This window comes from Manis javanica, chromosome 1, assembly GCF_040802235.1.
Source record: "Manis javanica isolate MJ-LG chromosome 1, MJ_LKY, whole genome shotgun sequence".
In the NCBI taxonomy this organism is placed as follows: Eukaryota; Metazoa; Chordata; class Mammalia; order Pholidota; family Manidae; genus Manis; species Manis javanica.
Genome location: NC_133156.1, coordinates 177,419,644 through 177,435,408, shown reverse-complemented (window position 1 = coordinate 177,435,408; position 15,765 = coordinate 177,419,644). Strand labels below are relative to the sequence as shown.

Genomic DNA, 15,765 nt, shown 5'->3' with positions numbered 1-15,765 from the left:
TCATCTTTATTGACAACATAAGAAATGGATAATACAAATGGAGCTCTGTGCCATTTTTATGCCAAGCAAACATTTCCTTCTGACAACTGCAGAGATTTTAATTTTTTCTAAGGTGCTTCATAGATCACATGATTTCAGTCAGAATATTGTGTGTGTGTGTGTGTGTGTGTGTGTGTGTTCAGGGAAAAAAGAGAGAAGAAGAGAGTGATGCAAAATTATATTTCAAATAAAAATAGAAAACAATAACCAAGACAGTTAAAAAATGTGTAATTTAGAAGTTACAACACAATTATAAAAATAAAAATGCTTTCAAAATATGGTAATGTAAAAATATGATTGTGATACAAGACTAGAGAGGGAATCCATGGGAAGATTATGAACAAAAGTGATGTGGATATATGAAAGTTTTACATTAATGTCAGGTAAAAAATGCTGGAAAAATCATAATTCTTTAGTGAGAAAAAAACAAGTTAGGTCTATATTTCACGTGATATCCTAAAGAATATTTTAGGTAAATTAGACAGTTAAACAAAAAAATAAACCTATAGAGGAAATGGTCAAAATATAGTGGATGAGGTTTCTTACACAGAGCGTGGCAAAGGCCTTTCTAAAATTAAAACAACTAAGAGAACATAGTGAAACTATTATTATTATTGTTGACCTCATGAACTGCTCTATACACTATTTCAAAATAATAAATCTAATAATACAAAGTACACAAAAAATTTTACTGCACTAAAGCCAAAGATGTAAATATTAAAACTAAAAAAAATAATTTACCAACTTGTAAAAAAAATGATAATAATGTTGGTGTATATGTGGGGAAATGATAAATCTTAAACAATGGATATGGTAGTACAAAGAGCATATATTTTTTAGAACAATTTGGCAGTATGAGTTAAATTTAAAAGTTTCATTCTTTTGGCTATCTATTTTTTCTTCTAGGTATCTTTCTAAATGAGATGTCACTGAAGAAATATTTGTAACTGAAAAAGAGCACCATAAATATCCAATAAAAAGCTAGGCAGAAGTAAAATATGGTACATTTTAGGGATGCAGTTTCAAAATGTATTTTAAAAAGTGATTCCATTCATCACAAAATGTGAACTTCAACAGTATATAAATCTATACATAGTTTCAATGCCAAATTCATTTTATAAACACCCATATACACACACTTGTGCATATAATAGTAGCAAATATATAATTTTCAAAGTACTATCTCTGCATATTAGAATTTTTGATAATTATTTTTATAAATAACCTCATGTTTTCAATATTTTCTAAATAACTATTTATTTATAATTAGAAAATAATGGAAAGTAAAATACATCAGGTTAACCCACAAAATTATACTTACTCATTTTCAGAATATTTATCTAACTTTTAGTATCAATAGAATAGAAATAGTCTGAGAACACTGATAAAATAGTATATTTGCAATGTAACTAATTACCATGTTCCAATAAATTCTCAGTAAGAAATGCAATGAGAAATAAAATAGATGCTATTGTCTGTCTAAGCTAATGATCCTTGCCAGTCTTCATATTTTAGTGGAGAACTGTATATACATTCTCAAGAAAGACATTATACTAAACTTTAAGGGGCAAAAAGTTGAAATACTGACTTAAAATCTTCTCTTCTCATGTGGTTGAGAACAGATAGACCATTAGTGCATAGAAAGCCAAAAGGATTACGATTTGCAAAATGTTAAATACAAACAACACATTCTTATCTTTCAATTTTCAAGATTGGAATCTAAGTAGTGATTCTCAAAAATCAGAAAACAGAATTCTGGTTAGAATACTGTAGACCACATCTCAAGAAGATGAAATTGATTGACTACCTATCAACTGGGGAGGGGAATGAGATTAAGAAAAGTAAGGTCAGGGATCATGGATCTTTGGATCCTCTTTGCCACAGGTCAGAAATTAAAGTGGGAGCAGCTACCACTGAACTGGTATCCCTAAATGAAATGGGAAAAATGAGGTTCCTGTATGGCACGGGCCTAGTTTCAGCAGTTAATTGCCCAAGATCAGACAGGCATGCAAAAAAATTTCACTGCACTAAAGCCAAAGATGTAAATATTAAAACTAAAAAAATGATTTATTAACTTGTTAAAAAAATGGTAATAAATAATGTTTGTGTATATGTGGGAAAATGATAAATCTTAAACAATGGATATGGTAGGTACAAATAGCATATATTTTGGAGAACAATTTGGCAGTATGAGTTAAATTTAAAATTTATGGGAAAGCAGTGTCAAGGCAGTAACTAAGGTGGTTTGACTCAAAAGAGACCTATGATGGCTATATGATCATGGTGTCCCTAGAAAAAAAAGAACATGAGCACCCTATTAAATTCCCACTTGATCTGTATAAACAAAGAGGAGTGCTAGGTTGAGTGAAGAGAAGTCTAACTTGGATCACCAAAGAATCACGGCCCCATAATCAATTCCCAGACTTAGGCCATTGAATGAAAGGCAGATAGATCCCCTTGAGAAAAGACCCTGATATACTATCAAAATGCATATTCTTAATCTTTATCCTGGCCTTTCCCAAAGGGACATACAGCTGTTTGCCAAGGTGACAGTGCATTGGGGGAAGTGAAGTAATCAGACTTTGGGGAATTAAAGGACACTGACTTTGAAGTGACACTAACTCCTGGAGATTGGAAACATCACTGCAGTTCCCCCAGTCAGAGCCAGGGGTCACTGTGATCATCAGGGTTTTAGGTCAGGTACATGTCATAGTGGGTCCAGGGCTCTGCTCCAAGCCCCCATCTTGTGCTTACTTCCCTAGTTTCAGAACACAGGGTTGGAAGAGACATATTCAACAACTGGCAGGATCTCCAATTTGGGATAATTAAACCTTCCCAATCACAATTATTGTCTTCTGTAGCAAAGATAAAAATGTTCCTTTTGTCTGTAGGGAAAATTAAAAAGAAATGTATTTTGCTTTAAAATACACAACAGGTATGGTGACAAAAATAAAAATTTTATACTATATTTATGTAAAAATAAGGGCTCATAGTATATTCAACTAAATATTTATTACATACATCAAAGCATTAAACATGTATATATATGTTACATATATAATATATACATATTTTTTATGCTAGAGAAATTTCAGGTCTTCTTAATGTCACATATTAACTTCTCATTAATAAAAACTATCCTATAAACTGTTTTGAAAATTCCCATTTGTCATGCATAAACACTTCGGGAAAATTAAAACTGCCTTCACTTGTTAAGAAAATGAAGTAAAGGGCAATACTTGATCAGACTGGAAATATGTAAGTTGTTTCTATAAGCCTTTTTTTCCCTAGAGTTAATATCAATAAAATAATTGTAAATGTTGCTTTCTTTGAAATGTGAATAAAATGTTCAGCCAAGGGAATATTTCACAAATCCTAGGGTATTATTTAAATATTAGTGTGTCTAGTACCCAAACTAAATTACAGCTCAGACAAGGGACTGAAAGGTCAGGTTTATTATTCACTTTTGTAAAAATGTAACCACAACACTTGTTTCTACATAGGGAGTATTATAACCATCATCATAACTAATAATAACAATGAAAATAATACAGCCACATTGCAGTTTGCAGTAGACAGTAGGGCTTACGGCTAATAATCATTTATATTTACACTGAAGCTTTTGATGGAGGAATTCAGGTGGTTTTCAAATAGTAGCTCATTAATCATTTCAACAAGTTACTTGGAAAGTTATCCCAGTTCAAAAGATGGAAAAATCGTATTACAGAAAGGTCATATATATATTTACTTGTCCAAACTTACAGAAGTAAAGTGAATCAGTTTCAAATCTCTGAGACCTCTTTTCACCCCTTGATCAACCACTGGCCCAATGCAATTTTGATCTATATTGTGGTATGATCATAAACCTGAAGTACTTTAAGGCTGACCTTTCTGCTAGTACTTTTACAGACCTACAAACAGAAAAAAATAACAATTTTTCATCTGTGGAGACCAAACTAGTAAAGACTATGACATAACAATTAATTTATTTTTCTTTTTTTAAGTCTTATTAGAAACATTTAACAACAGTTGGTATCAATTTAAAATGTAAATATCAAATAAAAGTGAAATGCTTCATCAACAAACTTATGCTGAAACAAACAAGCAGTATTTTCAGGGCTTCATTTGAACATAAATGGATTTAATAGGAGTCAGTTAAAGGAAACAAGAAGTTAACTTTCAATAATTCTCAGCACTGCCAGTAATCAGATCTTCAGGGGAAAATGAAAGAACGAATGTTTCAGTAAGTGTGACTTGAGTTGTGAGGGAGGAATTGAAAAGCAAGCATAGAAACCCGAAGACTGTTTTTTTCTTTTACTGAATCTGTGTAATTTCAATGCTTTATCTAATGAAACTTAATTTTAAAAGGCTGTTATCCTTTGAAATGAAAATTTACAATGAATATGAATTACGTATCTTTGATTTTCCAAAATAAAAAAATTCCAGGCATTTTCTCTCTTTGTCTATATCATTTGCTCTTCCAAAATTAGTGACTATACTGTTTTGTTGTAACCTTAAATATGACCCCAGAGTGGAATTAATTCATAACTCTATATTCACATTTGTTAGTATACATTTGCTTACTGAGAGCCTAAAAAGGCAACTTTTTCTAAGCAAACCCATCTATATTAATTTTAGCATGTCTACTTTGAATATTCAAATATACTGTAAAAATTAATACATTTGTGAGTTTTTAAATTCAATACTTGATGATTCCACCCATTGAAATAATATGTGAAATGCTAATTATAAATTTTTGCAGGAAATTTTGTTTTCATACTGTAGTTGTTCTTCCTTTACCATACAATTCACTTCTAAAACCAAAGCAACAAAAATATTTACTGCACTTACTTTCTTCTACTAGAAGACTTCACATTTAAAAAAAATTTTTTTTAAAAAAGAAAATGATCTTCTTGCTAGGTTTAATGATTACATCTTCACCCCCTAACTCTGAGGTCTGAGAATTCAGTAAATATACAAAAGACCGTAGTAGGGAACAGAACTTTCCAAAAGATGGTGATATACAAACATCAAAAAACAATCATGATAAACTGAGACAATGAAACAAGAAAGAAAAAATTATTCTGATGTCTCTGAAAATTTTTAATGCTGTATCTAAATATTCACTGCTAAGGCAGTTCTCGAGAACTGGACAAATTAGTCAAGAACGTGGTTCATCCAAAAGTACAATATATATTATTCTAAAATAAATTGCACACTCTATGAAATATTCCTTTCAGCATTTAAGATACTTTGATATTTATGTTTAAGAATACCATTTGTATAATATTAGAATATAAAGATCTTTCCATGTACAAAAAATATTATCACGATCTTATTTAGTTATGCAGACTTATTATTTATCCAATACCAATGCATTAGCTTTTGTTCAATGTTTTCCTCAAATTTATTCATAATTTTTAGATAAGATTTTTTTCTGAATTTTTATATTCTCACCATTACTTTAACCTTTTATTAATGTGTATCAGCTATGCTGTCATTCATTCCCAAACCTATGTTTACAAGTATTACATAAGATTTGACTTTAAGTCAAAGTCTTACTTTTAAAGGACAAATTTCCCATAGCTACATTTTGTTTAGACCTTAATTACTCTTGAAAATGAAAGCATTATTTTTTAAACTATTTAGCAGGAGTGTAAATCATATTAAAGCAGCTTATTAAAGAGCCGGTGATTTGATATCATAGGAAATACTGTGCTTTTTCTTAACCTTCCTTAACTTACACTTAAAATTTTAATAGTCTATGGAGTTCATGAGAACAATAACCTTATCATTTCTTTTTCATTTTCATAATATTGAGATTTTTATTAAAATGACCCGATAAATGATCGTTCTTTTGGTACTATAAAAATCAATTTTAATTTTTAAAACATATTCACTATCACTGTCATGATTTTCACTGATAAAAAGACATGCTAATGTTCAAAATTTCCAGTGTCTGGTGATACACAGGCTGCCACTGTTTCACTTTGATTCAGTGATTCATGAAACTCTAGGGAATGGAAAATTCTGACGAGTCACCAAGTCCCCAATGCTAATATTACCAAGCATTTTACAAAGCATAAAGCTATCTATAAACTAATTCTTGAGATCTAGGATAACTATATCTTATTCAATATAGAAAAGTCTCAAAAAGAAAAATTCTTCAATCATCTGAAAACTCCTAGGGTATGTCAAGAGTTATATATTTTTAAGATCACAGTCAGGTGTCTCAGTTTGGGACCTTAGAGAGCAACCAATTATTAAAACCTTGTCCACAAGATGCTAATATGAGTCAACTCTAGAAAAAGGTATTGAACGTTTACCTATCAGTTTAAAATTTTTCCTAAATTAACCATGTCAGGCTTTCTTGGCGGCTGTCACTTTTCACCACTACCATTTACAGATGTTAATGAAAACTATTCACAAATAGATTTTAATTGGAGCAAATTCAGACAATAGATCCTTGAAAAGCAGTAATATTTTAAATGCTTTCAAGATAACTACTTACTTAGAAGAATTTAAAAGATACATAAATTTGTGTGTGAGTGTTTGCATGTGTGCATGTCGGGTAGATTATTTTCTCCTCAAGCATAAAGAAATGGTATGGCTGCTACCTGAGCATGACAGGCAATTTTTATTAACTCAAGTAACTCTTTCTTTTCTCATTCAAATGAATATAAATACTTCAGTTTTTCCTCCATAGCCCATCTTACTTCTGTAGAACTGGGAAAGAGCACAGAGATCTTACAAAGTTTACTAATCTGAGGAATACTTTAAATTGGGACATATTGCACTAGTTGAATACCTTTCTTTTAGTGATGGGTCACAGAGAAATGAAGTGACTCAGCCAAAGTCACATCAAAAATGGCAATGTGTAGATTAATTCTGCTTTTTAAAAAAATAACACTAGATTACCCAGACATACTTAAAATTTTAGAGAGGATTAAACATTTACCTTAATAATGTTCCTGAATAACATATTCTGGTAATTATAACCCAAGTTTCTTTCACTAATACCTCAAATATTCAAATAGGACAAACATTTTAATGGAAATATATTTATATTCTCTCTCTTTGTATATGAATGCATACACATATTTACATAGATACAAACACACACATAAATATACCTTATGTGAATATACAAAGTGTAATTTCAATTACATTTTAACATGACAGAGTCAGCCACCAAAATAAAGTTTATTTTCTTTATATTGGTAAAGTATAAATTAAACTCAATGATACTGGTCTTCTTTCACTTAGAACCCTCTTTGAATGTATTATGCTTTTTAGTTCTCAGAAATTCATTCAATATACCTCAAAATGTCAACTTCTAAAGTATAGAAAAATGTTAATCATCTTCCATAAATCATCAATTTGGGACTGACCTAATACATTAAATAAGTATAAATATAAACTGTTAGAAATGGTCTATATCACCCACTGCACAACAGTGGAATAAATAATATAAGCCCAAACTGACAACCAATATAGTTATATTTCATTTGATTTTAAAAAGTGTGACCAAAATAACAAATATTTGGAAAATACATACCTAATGTTATCTATATTCCCATTTTCCTAATGGCAGTACTGTTAGCATTATGGGACCATTAAACTTTATATTTCTATTACCTAACTTCTGAAACAGTTTGAGTGGAAAATCTCCTTTAAGTCTATTTACACTCATATTAAGATTCTTTCTATTTCATTTATATAATTCAAAAGACAAACCTGAAATGTTCTCTTTTGTCCTATACTCATAATGATTAATTTTATAAAGGCCCTTTCTATTTCACTTGATAAAACATATCTTAGATGAATTAGTATCCAAAACTTTGTTCTATATAACCTTTAAGTAAAATTTTGGTAAGCAGAATGAAGTAACTTCATAATTCCTGTAATATTTTAATGAGATAAAGCTATGAAAAGTTTCACAACTATTTTCAAAAGTTAAGTATTTGTAATTTTATCTTTTAAATGACACTGTACTAAATTTTAGGCAAAGCTGTATCTTTTAGCTTTCAATTCTCTTTTCTGAGCACATATTGAAGATAAATTAAATAACTCAGTTCAAAACAAGCAAAATGATCCAAAGTATAGCTATTGAGATGTATGTATCTATTAGAGTTGTGCCATATCATATTAATTATTCATAACTATCTACTCTATTCTTCCTTTATTGATAAGAGATTTTTACTGCTTAAGTAATAATATTCTCTTTCAATTTATAAGCATAGGATATGCACATGGATTTTTCAAAATTAAAACTTGTAAATAATAAAATCAGCTATTTATTTGATAAATTGCATGCTATATTTGTGTGGTGGCTCTCAGACACCATTCTAATCAGTAAACTTAACATTTTAATTTTGTTCTTAAAATAGACAAAGTAAATACTTTAACTACATTTAGATCATAACTGAAAATAACATTAGCTGTAAAACTGAAATTTTCAAATTAATGCAATTTTTTTCAAGGCACTACTTAGAAATTTAGCATTTGGTGCTAAGTTTTCTAGTGAAATATTTATGGCTTTATTAGATAGAGTTTAGAGCTTTGAACGAAAAAAGACCTACCTCACAAAATTGTGTTATAAATATACTAATGGTTCTCTATTTCTCTAAGTTACTGATTTGTGAGGTTTATGAAAACACCAGACTAAAGCTCAGCATATCTTTACTGATCTAAAAATTTATAAATGAGCAATCCATACCTTTCTTCTGGCTTTATTTTATGGAGTTTTCTCAACAGGAGAAATTTTACTTGAAGATGACAAAAAAGTAAGGAAAAATTAGTTTTCTTAATTCCTAAGAATTTACTTTTTTTCATTTCTTAAATCCATCTCTAACTGTAATACACTGAACATCTTGTCAACAAAGGGGAGTGGCAGCTGCAATGTTTATTTTTGTGTGTTTGTGTTTCAAAACAAGTTAGTATACATTTACATGTAGTTTATTGGACCCTCACACTTGAAAGTGGAATTAATGGTCTTAAGTGCATAGCCTACAATTTTCCACTTTTCAGGGCATGGACAGTTTGATCTACTTGAATAGGGCTGCCATTTCTATTCACCAACTTCACTGTAATATTTAATTAAGCTCTCCATTATTTAATGCCTAATACTTCCTTCATCCCCAACAGTGGCACTGCAGTTTCATGACCATAAACTACACTCTACATAACACATACAGTATCAAAATGCGGTTTGAAACACTCATGTTTTTATGGTATAAGACATCTTTTTATTTTGTTCTTATCATGGTGATGCCTATAGTCTAAAGGAATAATATCTGGAATTTAAGATCGCTGGCAAAGTTTTAGAACCATTGTTCTCAAGTCCTAGTATTTTAAGAATCTTCTTTCTTGGTGATTATTATAAATAAAAATTACCATTCCACTACAAAAGTCAAGAATGAATGAGTGAATGGACCAGGATTTTCCTATTATTTTTATAGGACTAGCCTATTAAGAGGGTCTCAAAATATAAGGAGAATCTAGAACAAAACAGGATGAACTTGTTTTACTAATACTCATGTATATTACATAAAACGTCAGCCTGCAAAAAAGAAACATCAAACCTTGGCAGGCTTTTCTACAAAATCTTTTATTCTATTTACTTTTTAAGGGATTACTTTTCTGATTTTCAACCATATACAAAAAGGAAAAAAAAAATGAACTCTGTGAGGACTAGCTCAATATTCCCATATTACACTGAGTTGGAGATTATGTCAAACTCAGTGATGTGTCTGAAAACATCTTCATTAGCATATGCATTTAGGACTATGGGAAACTTCAGGTAGATATTAACAGAGAGCAAATTATATTTTCCCACTATTATAACTAGTATTTTTTAAAAAGGGCAAAGTCTTTTAATACTCACTGAAATTTTCCTTTGAAAAAGTAATCATCTAAAATAAGAAACTACGATGCCATCGGGCCAGAACTGAACCTCTCTTCACTAGTTTGTTCCAACAACAGATCCTTGACAGTCACAGGCATTGCACTTTTTGATCAACTTTACTAAGAAAAGAATGATTTGCATCCAGTATTACCTATTGGCAACTTGGAGCTCTGCAACTATTTTTCTACTCATAAACAAGTTCTTGTAAGTGCTCTTTAAAATTAAATAATCTGTAACTGGGTCCAAATTTATTCTCATGACAATGAAAATGGTGTTACATTAAATGTCTTCCTTTGAGGCTAATGTTATAAAAGGGAAAATATCCAGAACTAAAATCTCGGTTTATTTATCAATATTTCCATCAGTTAGTTTTTTGTAACAGGAATACACATCATTTCTCTTGGGAATAACAGCAACACTGACAAACAGTCCTGGCAGTATGTTACTGCTAAATCATCCCACAACAGCATAACCTGATTTTAGTTTGCAGAGACAAAGCCAAAATATATTTGTTTCATTCTGATCACAAATAGCCAGCACTTAAGAAAATCTCTAAAAAGTGATCTCTGTCCAGTAATTAAAAAAAAAAGAAAAAAGGATGAAGGGAAAGAAGGAGAGAGGGAGAAAGGAAGAAAGAAAGACATCTTTAGAAGCCTAATACAAATACACATTAGGCCTCTGACATTCTCTATGCTGGTATAGTAACTAAGTGGCAAATAACACAGAAACAGTTATCCCTCTGAGATCCCTGTTGCATGCTTTAATTAAAACTAAAAATTTACAACAAAATCAACCCTTGGGTAAATTGCTCTTTGGTTTAAATCTTCGTTACCTCCTGTAATTTTGGTAAAATCACTGTTTTTCAATTCAGTTGGCCCCTCATTCTTTACTCCATTACAAAAGTCAAACAAGAACCAGACATAAATTTTAGAAGGAAGAGTTTTCTTTAGGTTATGTGTATTTGTAAGTCCAACCCCTGTATACAAACTGTTAAAAAAAAAAAAACAGGTGTTTTAACATAGTGCTTTATTCCAACTTAATCTCATCCTTGAATGAACTTCCTTCAAGTTTCAACCATTAAAAAAAAAGAAAAAACAGTCAATTTCCTGGTGGTTGTAATTTAATTAAGTAACCTTTCACACTGAGCAAAACCCAAAAGCAAAAGGGTCATTAATCTCTCTAGTGATTAGAGACACCTCTAGAGCTTCAAACATTTACCTCTCCTTCCCCGCAGTAGAAATGCTTTTAGGAGGATCATGGTTCATACCTCACATTCCCTGGAGCCAGAGATGGTATATGTGCAGGGCCCAGATCCATTAACGGATATATCCACGGTCTCAGAGTTTGTAGGCTTGTAGTCCACATAATACTCCTGTAAAGGGGAATTCATTTGTCTTTCAGACTCTCTGGTCTTTTTCCGCCGCCTCTTCATAAGAGAGTGTTGCTGAAGTTGTTTCATGCTGGCTGGGTAGCGTTTCCAAGACACATAGATCACCAAGAGGATCATGGCCACAGACAGAAAGAGAGCCACGCTCCCTGCAATAATTTTGTGAAATGAGACATGCTCATACTCTTGCTCTGTGCCAGGAATCTGAAACCCTGTGGAAGGGCTTGGTGTGGCAAGCATGGGCTGTGTGGGGTCAGATTTGGAGACTGTAGGTTTAGGGATAATCAGAGGCTTCTGGGGAGTTTGGGGCACCAGGTGTGATTTTTCTGTGTTGACCACCTGGACTTCAGAGCAGATATTATATGTTTCCACTGCATCACTAACCTTTTCACCCTGGATATGCTTAGGTCCTGCACATATCATGGTGCTTTCCTTATTTCCTTTGAAATTCTTAAGCCAGTAAAATAGAGGACAAATGCTCCGACTGCATTCCCACATATTTCCAGACAAAGTGATGGATATTAATGATATCCATGCATTGACAGTTTCCTGGGAGATGTTGGTAAGCTTGTTTGAATCCAAATTCAATTTTTGCAAATTGGGCAGACATTTAAATGTGCCCGGCTCAATTCCTTGGATGTCATTCCCTGATAAATCCAAGTTGTGCAAGGAACTCCAAGTCCATGTCAAGCCTTGGCTAATGGAGCGAATCCTGTTCCACTGTAAGTAGATTGAGCGCAGGTTGAAGAGACGTGGAAAATGAGCGAAGTTGATCTTGGAAAACTGATTGTGCTCCAAGTGAAGCTCCTTTAATTTCAAGAGGCCGGCAAAAGCATTTCGGGACAGGCTTCGAAGACGATTGTAACCCAAATCCAGAAAGTCAAGATTTCGACAGTCTTGAAAAACTCTTATTGGCACAGTCTTTAATGAGTTTGACCTCAAGTGCAAAATGATGAGTTTCCGAAGGCCTTTAAATTGTTCCGACTGCAACATCTGAAGTTTGTTGTAGGAGAGGTCCAGGTTGCGGAGATTGGGAACCGGGTGAAATGTCTTATTGTGCAGATAGGTAATTTTGTTGGAGCTTAGAATTAATTCTTTCAGTCTACGGATCCCTTGAAATGCATCTTCATCCACTGAGCTAATGTAATTATGGTCAAGATAAAGCCATATAAGCTGGTTAAGGCCGGCAAACTGATTGGATTTGAGTTTCTGAATGCTGTTGAACCTTAATGATAAGCCTTGGGACCCTCCAGAAATATTCTCAGGGATATCTGCGAAAGCATGAGACTCACAGTACACAATTTTGCCATCACATCTGCAGTTCTTTGGGCAAGCTCTCTGAGCCCCCGTGAGCATAACGAGCAGCAGCGTAGGGAGTAGCACTAGCACCACACGCATGCCTCTCAGCTGCGTAATTAAATGGAAACCTACAATATTAAAAAAGAAGACAAATGCACATTTGTAAAGCTATTAATATAAATCACCCTCGCTTACCGCTATCGGGAGCATTTCATCTGGTGTAGGAATGGGACAGTTAACTTAAGAACAATGCATGTAACATTCAAAGCCTTAGTTTCTTCAGGGTTGCATGCTTGCTATTTAGGTTTCATTCTTTCTTCCTTGATTTTCAAATCACCACGGTGCTGCAGAACTAAACAAGCAAAGCCTCCCCGAGTTTCAGGAGTTCATATGTACGTCAACACTGAAAAGCACAGAGCCCGTCTTGTCAATTAATGCCAACATTGTAATAACATTAGTATTTGGCTAGTAGCTCTGAACACCAGTACAGAAAGGAAGAGTACTAGGTCTTCTGGTAATGGCAAAAACTTGACTTAGTCAATCTTGTACGTGCACATCTTTCCTAGTTGAGCATACAGGCTGTGATTTGGCAGAGGAGCTTCAGTAAGCTGTCAAAGTAACCCAAGTTTGCCCTGCCGGAAATTTCATCCTTATTATATAATAGAATAACAGTATAAGAGCTCTGAAAAAATGGTATTGGGACTCGTAGAGGCAGCCAATGAAGCATGGTATGAAGGCTAATAACAGTGCTAGGTACTCTCAATGTGTTAATAAGCAATCTATGCCCTCCACGTTCAGGAAGAGATGCCTACTCAAGCTTTCCTGCCCAGAGATACACCAGCTCACAGCCCTAACTAGTGATAACACAGAACACTCCAAAGAAAAGACTGTCAAATTCTTGTTGATTAATATAAATTAAATGCAAACTAACCTTGTATAGTATGAGTTTTGCTGTTATTTTTAACATAGGAGTTTTCTTGGGAATTTGAGAAAGGAGAGAAGCAGCACCCTGCTGCCCTCCTTCCCTATCCCAACCTGCTCACATGTCCCTGACTTCTGTTTCTCCCCCACCTCCATCAACTTCAGAACACCTGCAAACTTGCAATCTGTTGGCACTTGTGCTGCATTTCCAAGCCTTACCATGTTAAAGGACTTCTTTCCTCTGTCAAAAGATTTCTGAATTCTTAGCGGTGGGGGAAAATAAAACTGTGTGCTGCGGTTTCCTTATTTATCATAAACGTGCATATTTTTAACCAAGAGGCTATCAGCCAAACTCATAATAATAATTTAAAAAAATACTCTCCTCCTTTTGCTCAATCAGTTTAAGTTTTATTTTGAAACCTGATCTTGCTCTCTGTCCTCTTGCCAGCTCCAGACTCATTGAAATACATTCCAGCTCTCCCAGACAGGAGGAAGGCGGGGGGGTGCGGGGGGGGAAGCCAGTCACACTTGAAAAAATAAGACTGGCAAATGACTGCTGGAAATTTGGAAGCTGTGCTCAGGATACAGCTTCAAAGATAAAACAAGCCCTTGTGTGCCCTCTGATAAAGTAAGGACCCCACCCCTAGTCACACGCAGTGAAGTGTTAACAATCTTCTGACAGCAAGCAGAAATACCAGCGTGGTTAATATTATCACGAAATAGAAGCAAACACAGTATTTATCTCATGCTCAATTCCCAAGCTGTGGATACGCATACGGAAGAGACAGTCTTAAAGAGATTTCTCTAGAGTCTGTTTAAGTCCGTCTTATGCATTTGCAGATTAAAAAAAGAAAAACTACAAAAAGGAAAATGATCTAAAAATATAATAGCAACTATACTGAGTCGACTGGCAAACTCAGAGGCTGCTGCTTTTTGACTGTTTCCCCGTCTTTTAGTCTTTTATCAGCTAATGCCACGACTGAGGATAGGGAGCCAAGAGGATCAGCTTTGCTAAGGAGGAAACAACAAAAGTTCACTTACCCATCCTTTGTCATCCAAAAACAGTTCCCCCCTCTCTCAGCTTTCTTCTTATTTGGTATCTGGGGCTGAAACCGCCACCACCTTCATGACACAGTGCGGCTGTCATTCACACCATTCCGATCCCGCATGTGAGCCAGTAGCTCCATACAAACTTCCCCGGAGAGGACAGGCAAAAAATATGTATACATATATAAAAAATATCAGCATGGGGTGGGAGGTGGGGGCAGGGAGAAGGAAGCTGTTGGGGGGGGAGAGGGCCTCTAGGCTCTGAGGACCATTGTGTAATTAATTCACCAGAGACCCATCAGCACTAATTGGCAATCTGTGCAAAAGAGCTACAGCCCATCTCGAAGGTAACCAACTTCTCTGTAAAAAGACAGGAAAAAAAGAGAAAATCTTCAGAATACCTGGCATTCCTTATTGTGCTGGCTTTTGCCATTCCCAGATAAAGCAATTCATCCTCTGGATTTTCAGTTCTTGAAGCAAGTAGGCCTCCTGTGCTGTATGAGACCCCAGTTTAAAAGCTATGCAGGCTAGGTTTATCCATTTAGCTGGTCAGGTTTAAAGTGTTTTGTAGCTGTGCTGAGAGGCAGCCCTTGTCTAATTCAGAAGGCTTTCCAGAGACTGATGATGCTCAGAGCTTGTTGGTGCTAATGCTTGAGTTTGTGATACACTGAGTGCCCTCCGCTGGAGAAAACAGATTGCACATTAAAGACGGGAACAAGTGAGCCTGTCAGTGGTGTGCAGCCTTCCCTCTCTCAGAAAGGGAAATTAAAGGCACAGCATCACTTTTTTCTCTCCGATAATATGTATTATGAAAGGTTTATGCCAAGGAGTTCCATATCCAGTGATATCCAATATTAAGTAAAATACTGCTTTTATAAATATTACACAATTGGTAATTTTTAAAAGTTGCCTTGACCTTTTATTTTTGCATATATCACAGGGGATTTATTTAATCATTTTTTCAACAACAGAGATAGTTTGAATTTTATTTTTGTTGCTGTTGGTTTACTTACATTTTCTTAAGCACGCCACATAGAGACGCAATGTTACCCAAGGGAAAAATGTAATTAGACCACTTTTAAAGATAGTTACATTTTAAAAACTTAGGGCTAATTTTAAAACTTCTGAACCTTGATAATAAATACATTCTGCCACTTTGCACATT

General features: G+C 33.9%; 1 protein-coding gene across 2 annotated transcripts in view; it reads right to left on the bottom strand.

Moving 5' to 3' along the window:
- LRRTM4 (leucine rich repeat transmembrane neuronal 4) overlaps nucleotides 1-15,276 on the bottom strand; it is a 694,254-nt gene extending 678,978 nt beyond the window's left edge. The window contains exons 1-2 of one of the 2 annotated variants that reach the window (XM_037027248.2): nucleotides 14,595-15,276; nucleotides 11,214-12,760 (exon numbers count right to left, since the gene is read on the bottom strand). In XM_037027248.2, the coding sequence (XP_036883143.1) occupies nucleotides 11,214-12,760; nucleotides 14,595-14,598 (1,551 nt within the window). In that variant the 5' untranslated portion in view covers nucleotides 14,599-15,276. The remainder of the gene's footprint in view (nucleotides 1-11,213; nucleotides 12,761-14,594) is intronic. The other variant, XM_073241886.1, reaches the window with a different exon arrangement.
- Nucleotides 15,277-15,765: the final 489 nt, after the last annotated feature.